General features: G+C 34.8%; 1 protein-coding gene across 1 annotated transcript; it reads left to right on the forward strand.

The window, feature by feature from the left end:
• Positions 1-11,067: 11,067 nt before the first annotated feature.
• LOC132064875 (polyadenylate-binding protein 8-like) lies at positions 11,068-17,891 on the forward strand. Its single transcript, XM_059458025.1, has 9 exons — positions 11,068-11,723; positions 13,274-13,392; positions 13,510-14,166; positions 14,256-14,333; positions 14,423-14,512; positions 15,060-15,197; positions 16,147-16,326; positions 16,422-16,625; positions 17,460-17,891. The coding sequence occupies exons 1-9, from the start codon at positions 11,489-11,491 to the stop codon at positions 17,700-17,702; spliced, it is 1,944 nt and encodes a 647-aa protein (XP_059314008.1). The 5' UTR covers positions 11,068-11,488; the 3' UTR covers positions 17,703-17,891.
• Positions 17,892-18,208: the final 317 nt, after the last annotated feature.

Below are 18,208 nucleotides of genomic sequence, written 5' to 3' on the forward strand. Positions count from 1 at the left end.
TTTTCCGTAAGTTAAAATTTTAAGAAAGTAAACAACAAAAACAAAACAAAACAAAAAACAGCTCGGTGCACCATGCTTCTATTATGCGCCGGGTTAGAGAAAAAGCTGACCCACAAAGGTTTAGAAAATGATGGTTTGTATTTGGCCAAATTATCTTAAAAGAGCATAGAAAAAATTGAAAATAGTTTAGGGGGTAATATGACCCCTTCGACGTATCGGAAATAAGGTGAAATTAATTACACTTCAAAATAATTCAAGAGGGTAATAGAACCCTTTAAAGTATAAGTGTGTCGTAGTAAATTCGAGACAAAGTTCAAGGGTATCTTTATGCATTTTCCCATTAATTTATCTAAAGATTGTTTTTAAATATTGAATTATTAAAAAAGGTGACGTATAAAGGTTAAAATCACAAAATAGAAAGATCAAGCTACCTTATAAAAGTTGGGTAATATATGTATTTTTGACCATGCATGAGGTTAGTTATTCTCTATACTATACATGGTAATTTGAAAATATAAAAAGTTTAGTAAGATTAGCTTTGACTTAAAATTTTAAATTTATTTTATAATTATGCTTCTAGAGAGAAACTTTTTCAACTTCTTCGCCACATGAGAAAATTTATTTTATTATATTCAAAAGTATTATGCACTTTTGAATTTCAAAAGTGCACTACCCACGTGAAGCTTGCTTCTATTTACTGATAAGATGTATCATGCCAGAAGTCATTTGCAACATTTGCAGGCTCAAATGCAGGATCACTTGCACCAACCTGATCTATTTGAGGTTGGAAAAGAAGCAAATGGTCAACTGGAGAAATGGCTACTAATTAAGAAAAGCATTTTGCAGCAAAAATCTAGGAATCAATGGTTGAAGTTGGGTGATTTAAATAACTCCAATTTCTTTGCTTGAATGAAAAAAGACAGGCAAACAAGTAATGGGATCAAAAGTCTTACAAAAGCTAATGGAGTGATAGTTGTAGATGAGAGGAGCATTGAACAGGAAGTGACTAACTTTTATAAAGGTTTGCTTGGAACTGCTATTGACCAGATACCTGCTATCAATCCAGAGCCCATGAAAGAGGGACCACTTCTGGCAAGGACCCAACAGCTACAACTAATTGAAAATATCTCAACAGAAGAAGTAGTCACTGCTCCGAAGAGTATTAATGACCACAAAGCACCTGGGGGGATGAGCATAATGCCTTATTCTTCAGAAAAGCATGGTCAGTGGTATGAGAGGATATCACCACATTTGTATTGCAATTTTTTGAAACATGAGAGATTTATAAACCTACAAACTATGCTGCAATTACTTTGATTCAAAAGGTGAAGAGCCATTCAATTAAGGAGTACAAGCCCATATATCTCTTGTTGTACTGTGGTGTATAAAATTATATGAAAGACTCTCACTCATAGAGTCTAAGGTGTTATGGATTATTTGGTGGATAATAGTCAATCTGCATTTGTTCATGGCAGAATCATCTCAGATAATATTATACTTAGCCATGAACTTGTTAAAGGCTATGTTGGGAAAGGTGTATCCCCAACATGCATGCTAAAGATTGACATTCAGAAAGCATATGATTCAGTGAATTGGAGATTCTTAAAGCAGGTTTTGCAGGCTCTTAACTTCCATGACAGGTTTGTTCAATAGATAATGGCATGTATTACAGCGTGTCCTATACTATCCAGATAAATGGACAATCCACGAGACCATTGCCAGCTAAGAAAGGACTAAGGCAGGGTGATCCACTGTCGCCCTTTATGTTTGTCCTATCAATGGAGTCTCTAACTAGGAAGCTTAAACTGCTCAGAAAGATTCCATACTTTAACTTCCACCGTAGGTGTGAGAAGTTGAACATAATTCAACTAAGCTTTGTTGATGATTTGTTGTTATTTTGTACAGGAAATAGGGGTTATTCCAACTACTATATGATAGTTTTATGTAATTCTCAATAGTGTCTGGACTTTAAGCAAACCTAGACAAAAGCTCCATGTTCTTTGGTGGTGTGGATGTGGAGGTGCAAATTGAGATACTGGATCTATTTGGGTTTGTTAAGGGGATCTACCTATTAAATATTTAGGTGCCCCTCTTAGCATCAAAAGATCGCTCTTATGCAGTGTCATAACTTACTGGAAAAAATGGTTGGGAGGATCGCTTCTTAGACAGCTAAGGTGCTTTTTTATGCTGGAAGGCTCCAGTCGATCAAGAGTGTGCTCTTTGGCATTCAAATTTTTTGGTGCCAAATATTTTTAATGCCAAACGAATTGGTTGAAAAGATTGAAGCAATTTGTAGGTCAGTCCTATGGATTGGAGAGGCAAGCATCTCAAAGAGGACATTTCTAGCTTGGGAAAGAGTTTGCCATCCAAGAATAGCAGGAGGGTTCAATGTTATTGAGCTACTTTCCTGGAATAGAACAACTATAACTAAACTCTTCTAGAATTTATGTAAAAAGAAGGACAAGTTGGGGGGTCATACATACTATGGGAAGGGTAGAAACATATGGGAAGATGATATCCCTAAACAAGCTTCCTAGATGATAAAAAAGATCTCGAAGGCCAGGCAGTTTGTAAGTGAAGCAGGTATGACTATTGATGAGCTGCAATTGAATGTTTTTCTATAAAAACAATATACCTGAAGCTCAGAGGTGATTCTTCCAAGGGAGAATAGAGATAGTTGAGTTGTAGTAATAGAGGTTGCCCCCAAATGGACCATTATTTACACCTTAGCTGCACATCAAAAACTACGTGCAAAGGATAAGTTATTTAGTTGGGGTACCATTGATAACCAAACTTGTCCTTTGTGTAATAGAGAGAATGAGGATGCAAATTAGCTCTTCTTCAAGTGTGACTGGGCTAGTATAGGGTGGACAAGGATCTTAGCATGGCAAGGGGTTCAAAGGAAGGACTGCAAGAGCATAAGTCCTCAGAATGTCATTAACATGCAGTGTATACCAGGTGTGGATGGAGAGAAACAGAAGAATCTTTCAACAGACGGTCCAAAGTGTGAATAGTGTCACCAAACACATTGTCCAGGAGGTGTGCCTCAAAGGAGTTGGAGATAAGAAACTACAAAGTCAACTGGAGCCTTTAAATTTCTATTCTTAAGTCTTTTTTTTTTTTTTTTTTTTTTTTTGTAATTGCTGGTGTGCTTTGCTGTAATAGTTGATAGGTTGATTTTCATTTGATTGGGGGATGTACTCAGCTTGTTGCTCTAGTACTTAGAATAATTGGATGTTTGGCTGGAACTAGGACTCTGTCTAGTTTCAAACTGAGAATACATAACTCAAACTTTTGGAAATATAACATATACTAGTGCCTAATTGATCTGCCATTTTTAGCCTTACCAAAACTACATTAAAATTTATAATTACTTTTTTTTTTAATTTGCTACTCTTGCTTTTTTTTTTTTTTTTTTTTTGTAACACTATATTAGTTGTAAAGGTAGTTCGATAATTCTCAATGTTTCTAAAATATTGAATCATATAAAAGTTTTTGTAAGTTAGAAAACAACATTTTTCTTAGAGTATATTTAGACTTCCTTTTTATTTTCAAAAAAATGCATCCACCAAAGTTCTTCTCCTTTTTATTATACTGAAATCTTTTGGGGTAAAAGTCTCTAATGATTCAAATTGACTTTTACCTTATGTTGGATTAGCCTGTTTATTTTTTTCTCAATTGAACTTACATTGACTAAACCATTTTTGGGGGAAAATAAAATATTTATGGTAACAAAAAATATTTGATGCTACAAATTGTTGTATGATGACGTCACTGAAGTTAAACTTATAAATAAAAATAGCAATTAAAATTAAATAAATAAAAGTCTTGATATGACGAAATATTTTTGTAGATGTTCCTTCAAATTAAAATATTCAAAAGGAACTGAAAAGTTAATAAAACTATTTGTTTTTCTTACTTTAATCTTTCCTTTTCCTTAAAAAAAACCATGTTAAGAAATGATATATTTTTTTTCATTTTTTATTAATTTAATTTATTTATTAAAGAAATTTATATAGTAATTTCTTAAACGTGTATATAACTACTCTTGTCAAATATTTTTATCTATATATAAAAATAATTTTTAATTTAATAATTAAGCATGTACTGAGGTAGAAAGAGAATGTCATGATAATTGTTTTACTTGTATATAATAAATGTATAGGAATAAAATAATTTGAAACAAGTTTAATAATCAGTTCCACATAAAAATAATAATAAAAGACAACAAACTCTTTGAACAAATTTTAAATTTGGTTGAACAAATAAATTTTTTTACATTGTCACTGTCACCTTTTCCACATCATTACTCCTTGCAGCATTAAAAAAAACCTATAGTTATTCAAATTTACCAAAATTAAAGCTTCAACTAGGAGTAAAATGGATAAAATATATTTAAATTTGGCTGAAGAAATAGATTATTTGTAGTGTCACTATCACCTTTTACACATCATCACTCTTTGTAGTATTAAAAAGCCCATATAGTTATTCAAATTTACCAATTAGGTTATAACTTTTAAGGTAATTAAAGCTTCATTTGGGGGTAAAATGGACCAAAAAATCATGTGAGGACTACAGAAGTTAGGTATTCTCCCTTATTTTTTTATTTTTTAAAGAAATTTATATTGTATTTCTTAAACGTGTATGTAATTACTTTTGTTCAAATATTTTAGCTATATATAAAAATAATTTTAAATTTAATAATTAAGCATGTACTGAGGTAGAAAGAGAATGTCACGATTATTTTTTTATTTGTCTATAATAAATTTTATAGGAATAAAATAATTTGAAACAAGTTTAATAACCAGTTCCTCATAAAAAAATAATAATAAAAAAAAAGATAACAAACTTTTTGATCAATTTTAAATTTGGTTGAATAAATAGATTTTTTTTATAGAGTTACTATCACCTTTTTTACATCATCACTCCTTGTAGCATTAAAAAAAAAAACTATTGTCATTCAAATTTACCAAAATTAAAGCTTCAATTAGGGGTAAAATGGACAAAAAGTATTTAAATTTGGTTAAATAAATAGATTTTTTTTCTAGTGTCACTGTCACCTTTTAGAAATCATTACTCTTTGTAGTATTAGAAAACCCGTATAGCTATTCAAATTTATTAAAATAGGTGATAACTTTTTAAGGTAATTAAAGCTTCATTTGGGGGTAAAATGGACCAAAAAAGTCGTGTGAGAACTACAAAAGTTTGTGGATTCTCCCTTATATACGGTAGTAATTTGCCAAAAAAAAAAAAAGTATTATGTACATGCAAAAACTTGTCAAACATCATAGACAAAATAACATTTTAAAAATAGGATTTCTAATTTATGAGAAGTTTGTCCAAACATACATAATTTACTTTCCAAAATTGAATTAGGGCATATATTTATGGCACCATATGTTACTTTGACATGTCAATATATTACATTAATCTATCTCAGATTACATATATACATGATTCAAATTACAGATCTTAAAAGCATGAAGATATCTTAAAATTTATCAATGTAGTTTAACTAGTCAAATAATTGATTTTTTTTTTTTTTTTTTTTTTTGTCTTTGAGCACTTATTTACCAAAATGAAGTTAATTCTTTCTCTTTCGTATTTTAGCCTTTTTCCCTTTATTTTTTGTTTATCTTATTTTTAACGAAAATAGGGTCAAAATGCCTATAACGTAGTTGAAATAATTTAAATTTGCTCTCCTTCCGCATATTGGACTCAAATTGCCTCTAATGTTGATTTTGGAGTTAGAAATGCCTTTCTTTTCAGTTACGGAAAAGGCTCAAATATGCCATTGAACTATCGGAAATGGCTCATTTATGCCAATTGTCAATAGTTTGGCTTCGCTTATGCCACCAAACTATCGTAAATGGCCATCAATGCCATTTTTCATTAACATGGTTTTAAAATATCGATATGACACTTGGCCTCCAATTAGAGGTCCATGCCGTTTAATTAAACCAGCACAAAATTGTGGGTCAGGTTTTAGTTTAATTTAGGATTTAATTTGTGTTGGTTTAATTAAACGATGTGGACCTCTAATTGGTGATCAAGTGTCATATCCGGTATTGTAAAACCGACTCTATAGAAAAATGGCATGGATGAGTCATTTCTGATAGTTCGATGGCATAACTGAGCCAAATTATTGACGAGTGGCATAAATGAGCCATTTCTGATAGTTCGATGACATATTTGAGCCTTTTCCGTTTCAGTTATAGGACTCCAATTGCCCTTATTAATTTTCGGGTTTAAATGTGAATTAAAATATGGCACATATGGGGCTTAATTAAATATGTGGCACTAGTTCATTGGTCCGTATGGCCCCAACAACAAATAGCCCAACTCATCCGTGTTGACCCAAAATAACAAGAAAAATTAATTCGTACCCAGTTCCTTCAATGCTTCATGTTTTGCGACTGAACAAGTTTAAAAAATCCCAATGTCTTCTTAGTTTGAAGCTATAATTTTTGTTCAAAACGATGCAAACAAGCTCCAATCGATTTCAGATCTAGGTTCAACTCAGATTACTTCTCCTTTAATAATGGTGGATTCTTAAAAATTCAATCCCAATAATTATTGAACAAACAAATTTGAATGGTCGATTTATTTATGGGTTGGTCTAGTATCCATGTAGACTAATAAGTAGTACCACCTATTTATTTAAAGTCCCACGCGTGGCATCTCATAATTCCGTTAAAATCAGTATATTTTTCACTATGAAGGGCAAATGGGGTCCAGTAGGTGGAAGGATGAACATTTTTAACTCGAAAATTGACGTCAAGAGCAATTTAGGTCCAATAGATGTAATTATAAAAATTGACGTTAGGGGCGTTTTAATCCTTTTTCGTATTTTTAAAAGTCTATTTTTTAAAATTACATCACTCATTTAAAGAGGAAGATATTCGAAAAAGACTGGATGATGAAAAGTTTGTCGTTTGTATTTCAATAACTTTCCTTTTTTCAGGATTGCTCATTTTTCATTTACGTTATCTTTCATTTTCTTGTATAAAAGGGTTTATGCGTTTATTTAAATTTATAGATTTTTCTCTCGCTTAAAAAAAAAAATGACTTCGAGAACAACATAATTGAAGAAAAAGAAAAGATACATAGAAGTGAAATTAATTTTCGAGTATCGTTGTTTTTGGTAGCCCTTGGTAGTACTACATATTCTTGAAATTGATTGCCCTTCATTTTCTTCTTCCATCATGAAATCATTTACTTATATATTTTTTTGGTTTCTCGAAAAGACTTCATTTACTTGTATATGCACGCTTGAAGTAATTTTGATTGTTATTCTTATTTTGTTTGTCTCAGGAATATCAAGGAAGAATTCGGTTGTGCGATTGTTTTGGTGATCACAAGAAAGCTTATGATGGCAGGGACTTCTGTCAAGACAAATATGGGATCTGGAGATGACTTCTTTAATTTTGTTATATTGCGGTTTCTTAATGACAACTTTGATGAAAATATATATCGATATCAGTTATTTTTAATTTTCTACCTTATCTTTTGTGTTTAAGTACTGCTATATGTTGTTGAATCACGAAGCTTGCTTCTAACTCCTAATCCACGTGTATGAAGGAACTTTATCATGCTTGATGAAGTTACAAAACATGGTCAAAGTTGCCTATGAATTATGCAGAATTGGATAACTTTATCGTCCATTAAAAGTTGATGTCGTCAAAGTGACTCAATATTTGTCATTCCGGACTGACAGACCTCATTTTACTAAATTAATATTTGGCCAAACCCATCGGCGGACCCCTGTGGTCGTCCAGATTTTTCACTTAGACACCTTAACTAAATATTGTTCCATTTAGACACCTATCGTAGAGCTACACTATGTCATTTAGACACTTTTTGCTGAGTTGACAAATTGTGTGATCTTCACACAAATCAGGCGCGTGAAGGCTGAATTATACAATTTTTTGCTTTATGTCTTCTTCTTCCTTCTCTTTCCTTCCAAGACTTCCTCCACCATAACCACCACCTTGCCACCACAACGCCATCAATTTCCTTCACTAGATTATGAGCCGTTCAACTATTTGCAGAACATAAATCCCAAAAGAACATAATTCAAAACACGAATTGCCACACACATGTGATGTATGTATCGATCTCCACTCACACATTATATACACAAACAGAAAATTTGCTTCTTGATCGATAAAAACACGGCAAAAAACATATACAAAACGCAAAAACCCCAATTCATGAAAACAACGGTAAACACAAAAATCATGACCCATCAATTTTGGCCTTAACATTGTCGATGGTGTCATCGCTCTCAACTTCAAAAATGATGGTCGCGTAACAGTGATAAACAGAGGGGGGAGAGGGGCGGCGTCGCTTTAACGGCGAAAGCCGGAGTGACCCCAGAAAACAAACTCCGATCGAGCAAGGACCAAATCTGGAATCTCACCGGATTCCGATGAAATTTCGATTTTCTTTTGGGTAATGAACTTTGTAACGGGAGAACTCTCTGGAACATTCCTAATTCCTATGTATACCTTCTCTAATTTTCACTTTATTTGTGAAATTTCCCATCGGCCCTTGGGAGCTCGGGTGGCTTGTCCACCAAGCTGCGCGTAACTCAGAAGGGGGAAGGAGGGGTGGGGTACGTGGGGTTTAGAAAATAGGTCTTTGTATATATTTTTTGCTAAAGATAGTTTTTTCTTTTCTTTTCTCTTATAAATTATTATTTTGCATCCAAATGCTACATGTCGTCTTTTAATTAGTCAGCATGTCACGTCACCCGCAAGTGTATTACACACACTTTGTAAGTTTAGCTGATTGTTAAAAAGGTGTCAAATTGGTACCAATTTAATGTAGTCCGAGTGTCCAAATGGAACAACATTTAGTTAAGGTGTCTAAGTGAAAAATCTGGACGACCACAAGGGCCTGTCGATGGGTTTGGCCTTAATATTTTTATCCCAAATGGTATGTGGCATGTCATAACTAAAACAAAGTGAAGTAAAATATCCTTACGCCCGATTCAATATCGTCCATATGCCACTTATATGATCCAATTTGACTTCCTAATACATCCGCTTCACGAGAAAATTTCCTACTCGCTAATTATTTTCTCAAATATTTTTAATACACCACTTTACCTAAGTGACACTCATATGTATACACAAAATCGTGTGAAATGATTTTTCCATCGCCATTCTTTATTTAAGTGACACGTGTTTAAAATTGATTTAATTTTTATAATTGGGTTATGTTGTAAAAAACCCAACTGCTTTTTCTGTATTTTCACCCTCCTTTAATTTTTTACGTGTTAACGGAAACCCCTAACCCTTTCCACATCTTTCACCCTTCGTTCTTTTTTTTTTCCCTCAATGAAATTGCTCGCTATTTACTTTTCGTCCACTAAGCTGTTATGATCTTCAAACTTTTAATTACTGTATTTTCTAATATCGAGGAAACAATAGGTAATTTGAACAATAATTTGTTCGTTCTTTTTTTTTTCCCTCAATGAAATTGCTCGCTATTTACTTTTCGTCCACTAAGCTGTTATGATCTTCAAACTTTTAATTACTGTATTTTCTAATATCGAGGAAACAATAGGTAATTTGAACAATAATTTGTTAAGATATTTTTTAAAAACAACACAAAAGACAGGGTGGACATGACTAGCTTTTGATCTTGAATATTAAAATAGCTGCTCACATGATGCTTAAACTCCTAGCTCAATGCGATTCGTGTTATCAGCCTTGGAGAATAAATTTGCAATTTAGGAAGTAGATTTATACTTTCCTTCTTGTATTTCTCCCAAAAATGAACTTATTGTTTTTTCATGAAACTTTTAAACTTGCAGTTGCGCATTTGGTAGTGGCTGGTGATATTGATAGTGGTAGTGTTATGATTTTCATTGGTGGTGGTGATAGGTAATTGGCGGTGGTATTTTTTATGACAGTGAACTATTGTATTGGAGGCATATATTGAAAACGATGTGGGATATACTTATAGTAAGTACTTTTAAAGTTAATAACACATATCAGGATCCTATTGATTCATGATATATGTGTGACTTGAAAAATTGGTACTGTGTATTGAATACAATCGGAAGAAATCGTGGGTGTGTTTTTCTCCGTGAAGGAGGGGCCCGTAATAGAAATTTGGCTACGGCAAATTGTGGGTGGGGCGGGGGGTTAACTATGTATAAAGCCTATAATATACAACAACACTATCTTCAATTTCAAGTTGTATCATGTCTTGACCAACCTCCCAAAATATGCTAATTTTGAAATGTGTTTTTTGTAAATATATTTTTTTGAGAGTGTCATTTGTATATGACTATTCTATTTGCTAATATTATAGCAATAATTTATGTCTAGCCAAATTTTCGAAAGTGATTATTGAAAACAACTTTTCTCTGCTTCTGCTACTATTAAAAAAAGTTATAATAAAGTTTGATAGATACATTAACACCTAAAATAAATATTTTGTTAAAAAAAACTTTTAACTTGACTAGACAAACTTTTCACTGCACGAATCATTAATACGATAATGTGCTAGACCGCGACGATGTTCTTGTAATCAAGAAATTTAACAAAGAAGTTGTTAAGGGGTAAAAATTTTCTTTCACTACAAGTAAGATACGCAAAATTAAATACAACAACAACATACTCATAATAACTAACATTTAACCTATATTCAACGTGTAATATTCCGGCGGAAGGTGTGCATCGAACCACATTTAGGTGGGCTTGCCCATGTTGCTAGTTGTGAAATATAAGGAGGAATTAGTTAAAGTTTTAATATTATTTTTAAAAGTTTTCGAGAAACAAGAAGAAAGTAAAAAAAGAAAAAAAGTGAGCAAGTTGAATGAGTCGCACATCCAACCAATAAGAAATCCCCTTATCGTAACTGCCAGCTAACACTAGGGATTTCATCGGACCACGTCAAGTGGGTCCCTCTTCCCCTCCCTAATCCAACGGCGTATATTTTGCTCCGTAAATCATCTTAGGGCTTTGCTTTACTCACACACAAAATCCCAAACCCAAAGTAATTTTTTTAAAACTTTTTCTATAAGGAAAAGAAAACCCTCACCAATTTATTCCATTGTTCTGCAATTGTGCAGTTTATAAAAGCTGCCCTATATTTTTCCCCTAAAATATATCCTTCTTCCTATTCTACCCTTTTTCGGTCTCGCCGGCGGCGATCCGTTTCTCGTCGGAGCTCCGACTTATCCACCTTCCCTCTCCTCTCTTTATCTAAATTATAAAAAAAACAAAAAAAAAGCAAAAAAGAAAATCTATCGGAAAAAATATCAAAATTTCTAGGGTTTCGGGTTTCAGTACATCTTTTATCCCAAATTTCTCAATCTCATCGAGTTCGATAGATATCGGCTTTTTTTTTTATTTATTTGTATGAGATTTTGTTGTATCTGCGAATAAAAAGAGGAGAGGGAAGTCAGAAAAAAAAAATAAGAAAAAAGAAAATTATTGTTTTTTTTTCTTTTTTTTTGTGTTGAATTGTGATGGCGCAGGTTCAGGTGCAGCAGCAGGCACAGGGACAACAGGGTGGGAATGCAAACCCTAACCAGTTTGTGACGTCACTGTATGTGGGTGACCTTGATGTGAATGTGACTGATTCACAGCTGTATGATCTGTTTAATCAGTTAGGACAAGTTGTTTCTGTTAGGGTTTGCAGAGATTTGACTAGTCAACGTTCCCTCGGTTATGGTTATGTCAATTATGGCAACCCACAAGATGGTGAGACGATTATGTTTATGAATTAGCTTTATAAACATACTAGGTTTGTTTTGAAACTGAATTGTCTAATTTGTTGAACACGTTTAGATATTGTATTGGTAGTTGTCTAAATGTGGCCGAGAATTAGGGTAGAAGGTTAGTAGGCGCATGAGTGTGGCACCATTTCGTTTGGGAGAGGTATGGAGGTGGTAATGTTTGGTTATAGCGTAATTTCTTATTTTTCAATGTGTATTATTATCTGTTGCTGCATTTGTTTTATATCTTGTTATTTTGCTATCTTATTTCTATTAGTGTAAGTCCGCGTTGCTCTATCAGAAATAACCTCTCTATCTCACAAAGGTAGGGGTAACGTTTGCGTACATCCTACCCTCCCCAGAATCCACTTGTGTGATTACACTGGGTTTGTTGTTGTAGTTGTCTAAACGGAGCAACAAGGATTCGTATGGACTACTCCAATTGCATTGAGGCATGTTGTTTTTGGTGTTCCTTGTATGTCTAGAAGTTTGGACTAATAATTGCAACAACTGGGTTGGTGGGGTGGATTGAAGTTGAGAAAATATTGGGAGTTGTGAATGAAAAAGTGTAAATCATTCTTTTTAAATATCTTTAAAGGTTATACATTGTGGAGCCTAGCGTGCACATGATTTTAATTCTGGAGTGTTTTGTGGTCTAGATTATCTAAGTTGTGAACTGCATCTACATTATGTGGGAGAAAGATGGTCTCTTTTTTTTGGTTTTTGGGAGGAGGTCCCTTTTCTTTTTATATATAAACAGTCAACCTCTTTGATTAGAAATTGTTTTTGCTGTGTGTGTGTGATGGTTTATAGCAGAACATTATTTGGCAAATAACCTGCTGATTATCCTACTGTATTGCAACTGCAATTGTATTGCCTGCAGTGGCTCCTTCTTTCGATTAGAAACTTATAATATGTCTGTCAGACAGAAGAAAAAGTTACAACTAGTTGGATGTTAGATATTTTCAACCTTTTCTATAAGATGACATTGTGAATCCTTGATATTCAATATCCTTTAGACCTAGAGCTCTTTTCTTATTTGAGTATAATTAGATTAATTTTCAGCTTGACTTTACACCTAGTTTTGAATTTGTGCGTGCCTGGCTGTTCAGTTATTTGATAAGTATGTAAATGTGTGTGTATGTTCCTGTGTTGATATCTGTGGTGTTGGGGAAACTTTGTGCACATATTATGCTATCATGTCAGCCACAATTGTCTAAGTGGAATGAAGGGTAACTTTTTAACGGCCAAATCATTCTCTGATAGTATTCTGCCTATGCATCTGTTAATCGTCAGATTTTTTGTGTCCAAACTGCTATAAGATGTACCTATAAAAATTGTTGCAAAATGTTAGTGAGCATCGCCAATAGTGACGAAAAAAGGCAGCCATCACCAATAGCGATAAGGAAAGACACATGCTTTAGCTAGTCATCCTTCCCTTTCACTTTTATGTTTTTTACTGTGTTTCTTCAACACTTTTACCCTATTTTCCGTTTGGGGCCTTATCAACATTTTCAATAAATTTTCTCGTAACAGCTGCAAGGGCTTTGGAAGTGCTTAACTTTACTCCTCTCAATGGAAAGCCCATCAGGATAATGTACTCAAACCGAGACCCAACTGTACGAAGAAGTGGCACTGCAAACATATTTATTAAGGTACTTTTATGGAGCATGTAGAGAGTTTGGCTTGTTTGATGGATTGATCAACTGATTTATAGCTTCAGAAGCTTCTGTGCATATTCTCAACCTACTCTTTTTGCTTTTGTTTTTTAGAATCTGGACAAGGCAATTGACCACAAAGCACTACATGATACATTTTCTGCATTTGGAAACATTCTATCTTGTAAGGTAGCTGTGGATTCATCAGGTCAGTCCAAGGGGTATGGGTTTGTGCAGTATGACAGTGAGGATGCTGCCCAAAAAGCTATTGAGAAACTGAATGGTATGCTGCTGAATGATAAGCAAGTATATGTTGGACCCTTCGTTCGTAAGCAAGAAAGAGATATGGCTGTGGATAAGACAAGATTTACCAATGTATTCGTGAAAAATTTATCTGAAGCAACATCAGAAGAAGATCTCGAGAAAACCTTTGGTGAATTTGGTGCTATTACTAGCGTCGCAATTATGAAGGATGAAAATGGAAACTCCAGGTCCTTTGGTTTTGTTAACTTTGAGAATGCTGAAGATGCTGCTAGAGCTGTTGAAGCTCTGAATGGTCACAAATTTGATAACAAAGAGTGGTTTGTAGGAAGAGCTCAGAAGAAATCAGAGAGGGAAATGGAATTGAAACATCGATTTGAGCAAAGTGCCAAGGAGGCAGTTGATAAATCACAAGGTTTAAATCTATACATTAAAAATTTAGATGACAGCATTAGTGATGACAAGCTCAAGGAATTGTTCGCTCCATTTGGCACAATCACTTCATGCAAGGTAAGTTGCCTTCTCTGTTTTTCATTTTAAAAAAATAAACCTCCAAATCTCCAATTTTGATATATGCACGTTTGCTGTTATTCAAACAGGTTATGAGAGATCCTAGTGGGGTAAGCAAAGGATCAGGATTTGTTGCATTCTCAACCCCTGAAGAGGCTTCAAGAGCGGTATGTTGCTTTAACTCTAAAATAGCAAGTAAAAATCAACTGAACATGGGCAGGGTAGAGTTTTAACTTTTAATTTCCTTTCTTTGCAGCTCTCAGAGATGAATGGAAAGATGATCGTTAGCAAGCCTCTGTATGTTGCCCTTGCGCAACGCAAAGAAGAGAGAAGAGCAAGGTTACAGGTACTTTTTTTCATCTTTCTTTGGGCTTAAACAATTGGAAAAAAAATGTGCATTTAGTTCGTCTCTGTTCAATGCTAATCTCTTTTTGAATTTGTTAACTGATTTTGTAAGAGAAACTTTGCTAATATATTGACTTTGGCACTTCTGACTGAATTAGTAACCAATTTTTTACCATCTTAAAGATTGTGTTTGTTTTATAATTCATTGAATTTCTTTTGAGTCTTTCACAACTGAGCTAAGGAAAACAAAAAGAGAGAAAGCCTTTGGGGTGTTGTTACAACTGATTTCCCGAGGGATCAAAAGTTCCCTTTTCGAAAAAGAAAAAAAAAAAATTTGAAAATTTTATGGTGAATTTAACTCTTCTAATTGTGTAGCTATTCTATCCTCTGTAGTGACAATCAGTTATCTTGCCTCTTTTGTATATAAGCTTTGCTCCATGCTTCCTAGATATATTGATTAGGAGGCTTTTACTAACTTATCCCTTATTTACTCAATCCTTTACATGGTGATACTAATACATAGCATGTTTCATTGTTTGATAATGTAGGCTCAGTTTTCTCAGATGCGTCCAATCGGAATGGCATCTTCAGTCGCTCCTCGAATGCCTATGTACCCTCCTGGCGGTCCTGGTCTAGGTCAACAAATATTCTATGGCCAGCCACCACCATCCATGCTTCCCCCACAAGTAAGAAATCGTTGTGGATATTCAGTTTTAATGCTCTTGTAACTTAGCACCTTTTGAAACGTAGGGTGTCTCATTTTCTGTTTGTAGTTTCTGATATTGATGAGCGGTTCTCAATGTTTTGTTAACTAAGAAGTGGTCTCAAATTTGATGTCCTGGATTGTGGATTGTCTTTTCTGTACTTGAAGTTGGCACCTTGTGTGATGGATGTGGTTGGAGATTAGGGGATAAGAGTGGTAAATATAATGAGAGCTCTCAAGCTCCTCTATAAATTTTTCTGAAGCTCGCGAAAATATCTTTTGATACGCTACGTGTTATGATTGATACTTGATTTTCTCTCTGCTAGCATATTTCCCGACGTTGTTTGGAAATGGTTGTTTGGATATTGCTTGCAATCTTTTGACATGGATATTTATTAAGCCTTTCAACTCAGATGCAGGGCAGATCAAAAGGTTAACTTACAGGTTCACAGGAACCCAATAGCTTTTTCTCTTCACTAATTACTTACAAATATTTGATTATTGAACCCAGTCAATATTGTACTTCAATTTGAGATTACTGTAGGAACCCATACATTTCAAATTCTGGTTCCGCCTCTGAATTCAAATGACTATATTTTTGATGTGAGTAGGAGGCTTTATTAGGCCGAGGAGGGTATTGCTGAGTTGCTGATACCCGGTCATTACAACTCAGTAGTTTTGGAGGGTGATCTAAAGAGTAAAGGAGGACGCTAAGATAAACAGAGAAACTTCAAAAAAGATGATAGAGTGAAAGAAACTTGTACTTTTTTGTGTTCATTTGCCTGTAGTCAAATCACACTTAAATTCTGCCTTTCCGTGAGTCATTGAGGATGCGTAATGCCAACTGGAACTATTTACCCAAGCTAATTTGGGATTTCATGTATTGCGGATAAATTTGAAGGGTGCTCATCTACTTTTCTTTTACTTGTCAGGCTGGTTTTGGATATCAGCAGCAACTTGTACCTGGAATGAGGCCTGGTGGGGGACCTATGCCGAATTTCTTTATGCCCATGGTTCAGCAAGGGCAGCAAGGCCAACGTCCGGGTGGCCGACGTGGAGGTGCTGTTCCATTGCAGCAAGGCCAGCAGCCAGTTCCACTGATGCAGCACCAGGTTTGTGGAAAATTTCGTTGTCCTCTATGTGGTGTTTATAGAATTGCTCAAAGTTCTTCATCAAAAAAATTGCTCAAAGTTTGATTTCATATTAGATGTTTCCGAGGGGGCGTGGGTATCGATATCCTCCAGGACGTGGCCTTCCTGATGCTGGCTTTCCAGGCGTAGGTGGTGGCATGTTCTCTGTCCCATATGATATGGGTGGCATGCCTGTGCGTGATGCAGGAGTTGCTCAACCAATTCCAGTTGGGGCTTTGGCCACTGCTTTGGCTAATGCTTCTCCAACAGAGCAAAGGACGGTATGGTTCCCCTTCTATAGGAGCTAAAGCTGATCCTCCATGAACATGGAAGGAATTGTCACTTTAGTTCTCCTCTTCTGTTTTGCTGTTTCATCACCATAATTATTAGCTTGAGCTTCCTCTCTAAAGAGATGAATTTTAAATGGGTTCTGGATAAAAAATAAAATGGGGTCTGGAAACAAAGATTTTATAGTTAAAATACTTGAACACCTGATAAGTTGCACCTTTTAACTCCTAGCTTTTGTGATGTCCGAACTAATTTATGCTATTAAACTGAAATAGTATCTAGAGTTTGTTAAATATAAGCTATTGCATGTCAATGTTGTTTTGGTTCTACTTGTGGGTAGGTTTGGTTCCTATAAACTGAGGAGCAGAAGGTAGTATGCTGGGTTTGTTTAGTTCAACGCAGTGAATTGTGAAATGCATACTAATAGCACCAGATCATTCCAAATTTGATGAGACATTTATGATTTTTTTCATAGCTCCAATCTCTACCAAGCAGCAGAGATAATTTACTCAACCATCCCCTCTTAAACTGTGTAACGTAAAGTTGAACCAAATTTTACAAAATGGGGTGGAGAGTGGATTTTTTGAATACCATTAAAGATAATACTTTTTTTTTCACAGCACTTTACTTTTGGAGGATGAGGTCAGAATTCTCATTGAATTTTCCTATATGCCTCTCTCTCTCTCTCTCTCTCGCTCTCTCTCTCTCTCTCTTTTCTGTCTTGTTTATATTCTTAAGAAGCCAACAGAACATTAAGAGGTTGAAACTGGTGAGTGTTGACTTTGCTTTACTTTCCCCTTTGGATAATTGCTATGGTTTGTCTGCAGATGCTCGGCGAAAATTTGTATCCCTTGGTCGAACAGCTTGAGCCAGAAACAGCAGCCAAGGTGACTGGTATGCTTTTGGAGATGGACCAGACAGAGGTATTGCACTTGCTTGAGTCTCCTGAAGCCCTGAAAGCCAAGGTTGCAGAGGCGATGGAGGTTCTGAGGAATGTTCCTCAGCAGCAGTCCAGCAATCCTGCTGATCAGTTGGCTTCATTGTCACTCAATGATGGTCTGGTTTCTTAAGTTAAAAAATATCCCGTTTGCTTCACCAACAAATACTAGTTCGTTTCTAGTGTGATTTTACTTCTGGATTTTCTTCACTTAGAAAATCTCTCTTGCATTTTGGTTCAGTTTGGTATTTGTTGGACAACCGGTTTATCAGAACCTTTGCGCTGGTACTTTTGTTTATGGATTTTTGATGACTTTGGATTATTTTCTTGGTTGTGCTTGTTTGGTACATTTGCATGCGGAAGGAGTAGTAGTGAACTTGATAATTTATTCCATTACCTCCTCGGGGTGAGGGGATCAGTATTCGGGTGCATGTTCTGTGACTGCCGTTTCAACTTCTGGTGTAGTAGTTTTACTAGCGGATGCAAGCTGCTTTTTTTTTAACCTAATATGTTCTCTTCCGTGTAATTGAGGTAGTAAAAACAACAAGGTTCTCTTCCGTTTACCTAGTTTGTATTAGAGCCCGTTTGGATTGGCTTATAAGTGGTCAAACCAGCTTATAAGCTGTTTTTTGATTTTTT

This window comes from Lycium ferocissimum, chromosome 7, assembly GCF_029784015.1.
Source record: "Lycium ferocissimum isolate CSIRO_LF1 chromosome 7, AGI_CSIRO_Lferr_CH_V1, whole genome shotgun sequence".
In the NCBI taxonomy this organism is placed as follows: domain Eukaryota; kingdom Viridiplantae; phylum Streptophyta; class Magnoliopsida; order Solanales; family Solanaceae; genus Lycium; species Lycium ferocissimum.

Excerpts from the sequence above, each read along its gene's own strand:
- LOC132064875 (XM_059458025.1), top strand. The coding sequence starts at position 11,489 with ATGGCGCAGGTTCAGGTGCAGCAGCAGGCACAGGGACAACAGGGTGGG. Across the intron at positions 11,724-13,273 it reads TTATGGCAACCCACAAGATG|CTGCAAGGGCTTTGGAAGTG; the intron begins GTGAGACGATTA and ends TTCTCGTAACAG. Across the intron at positions 14,334-14,422 it reads CTGAAGAGGCTTCAAGAGCG|CTCTCAGAGATGAATGGAAA; the intron begins GTATGTTGCTTT and ends CTTTCTTTGCAG.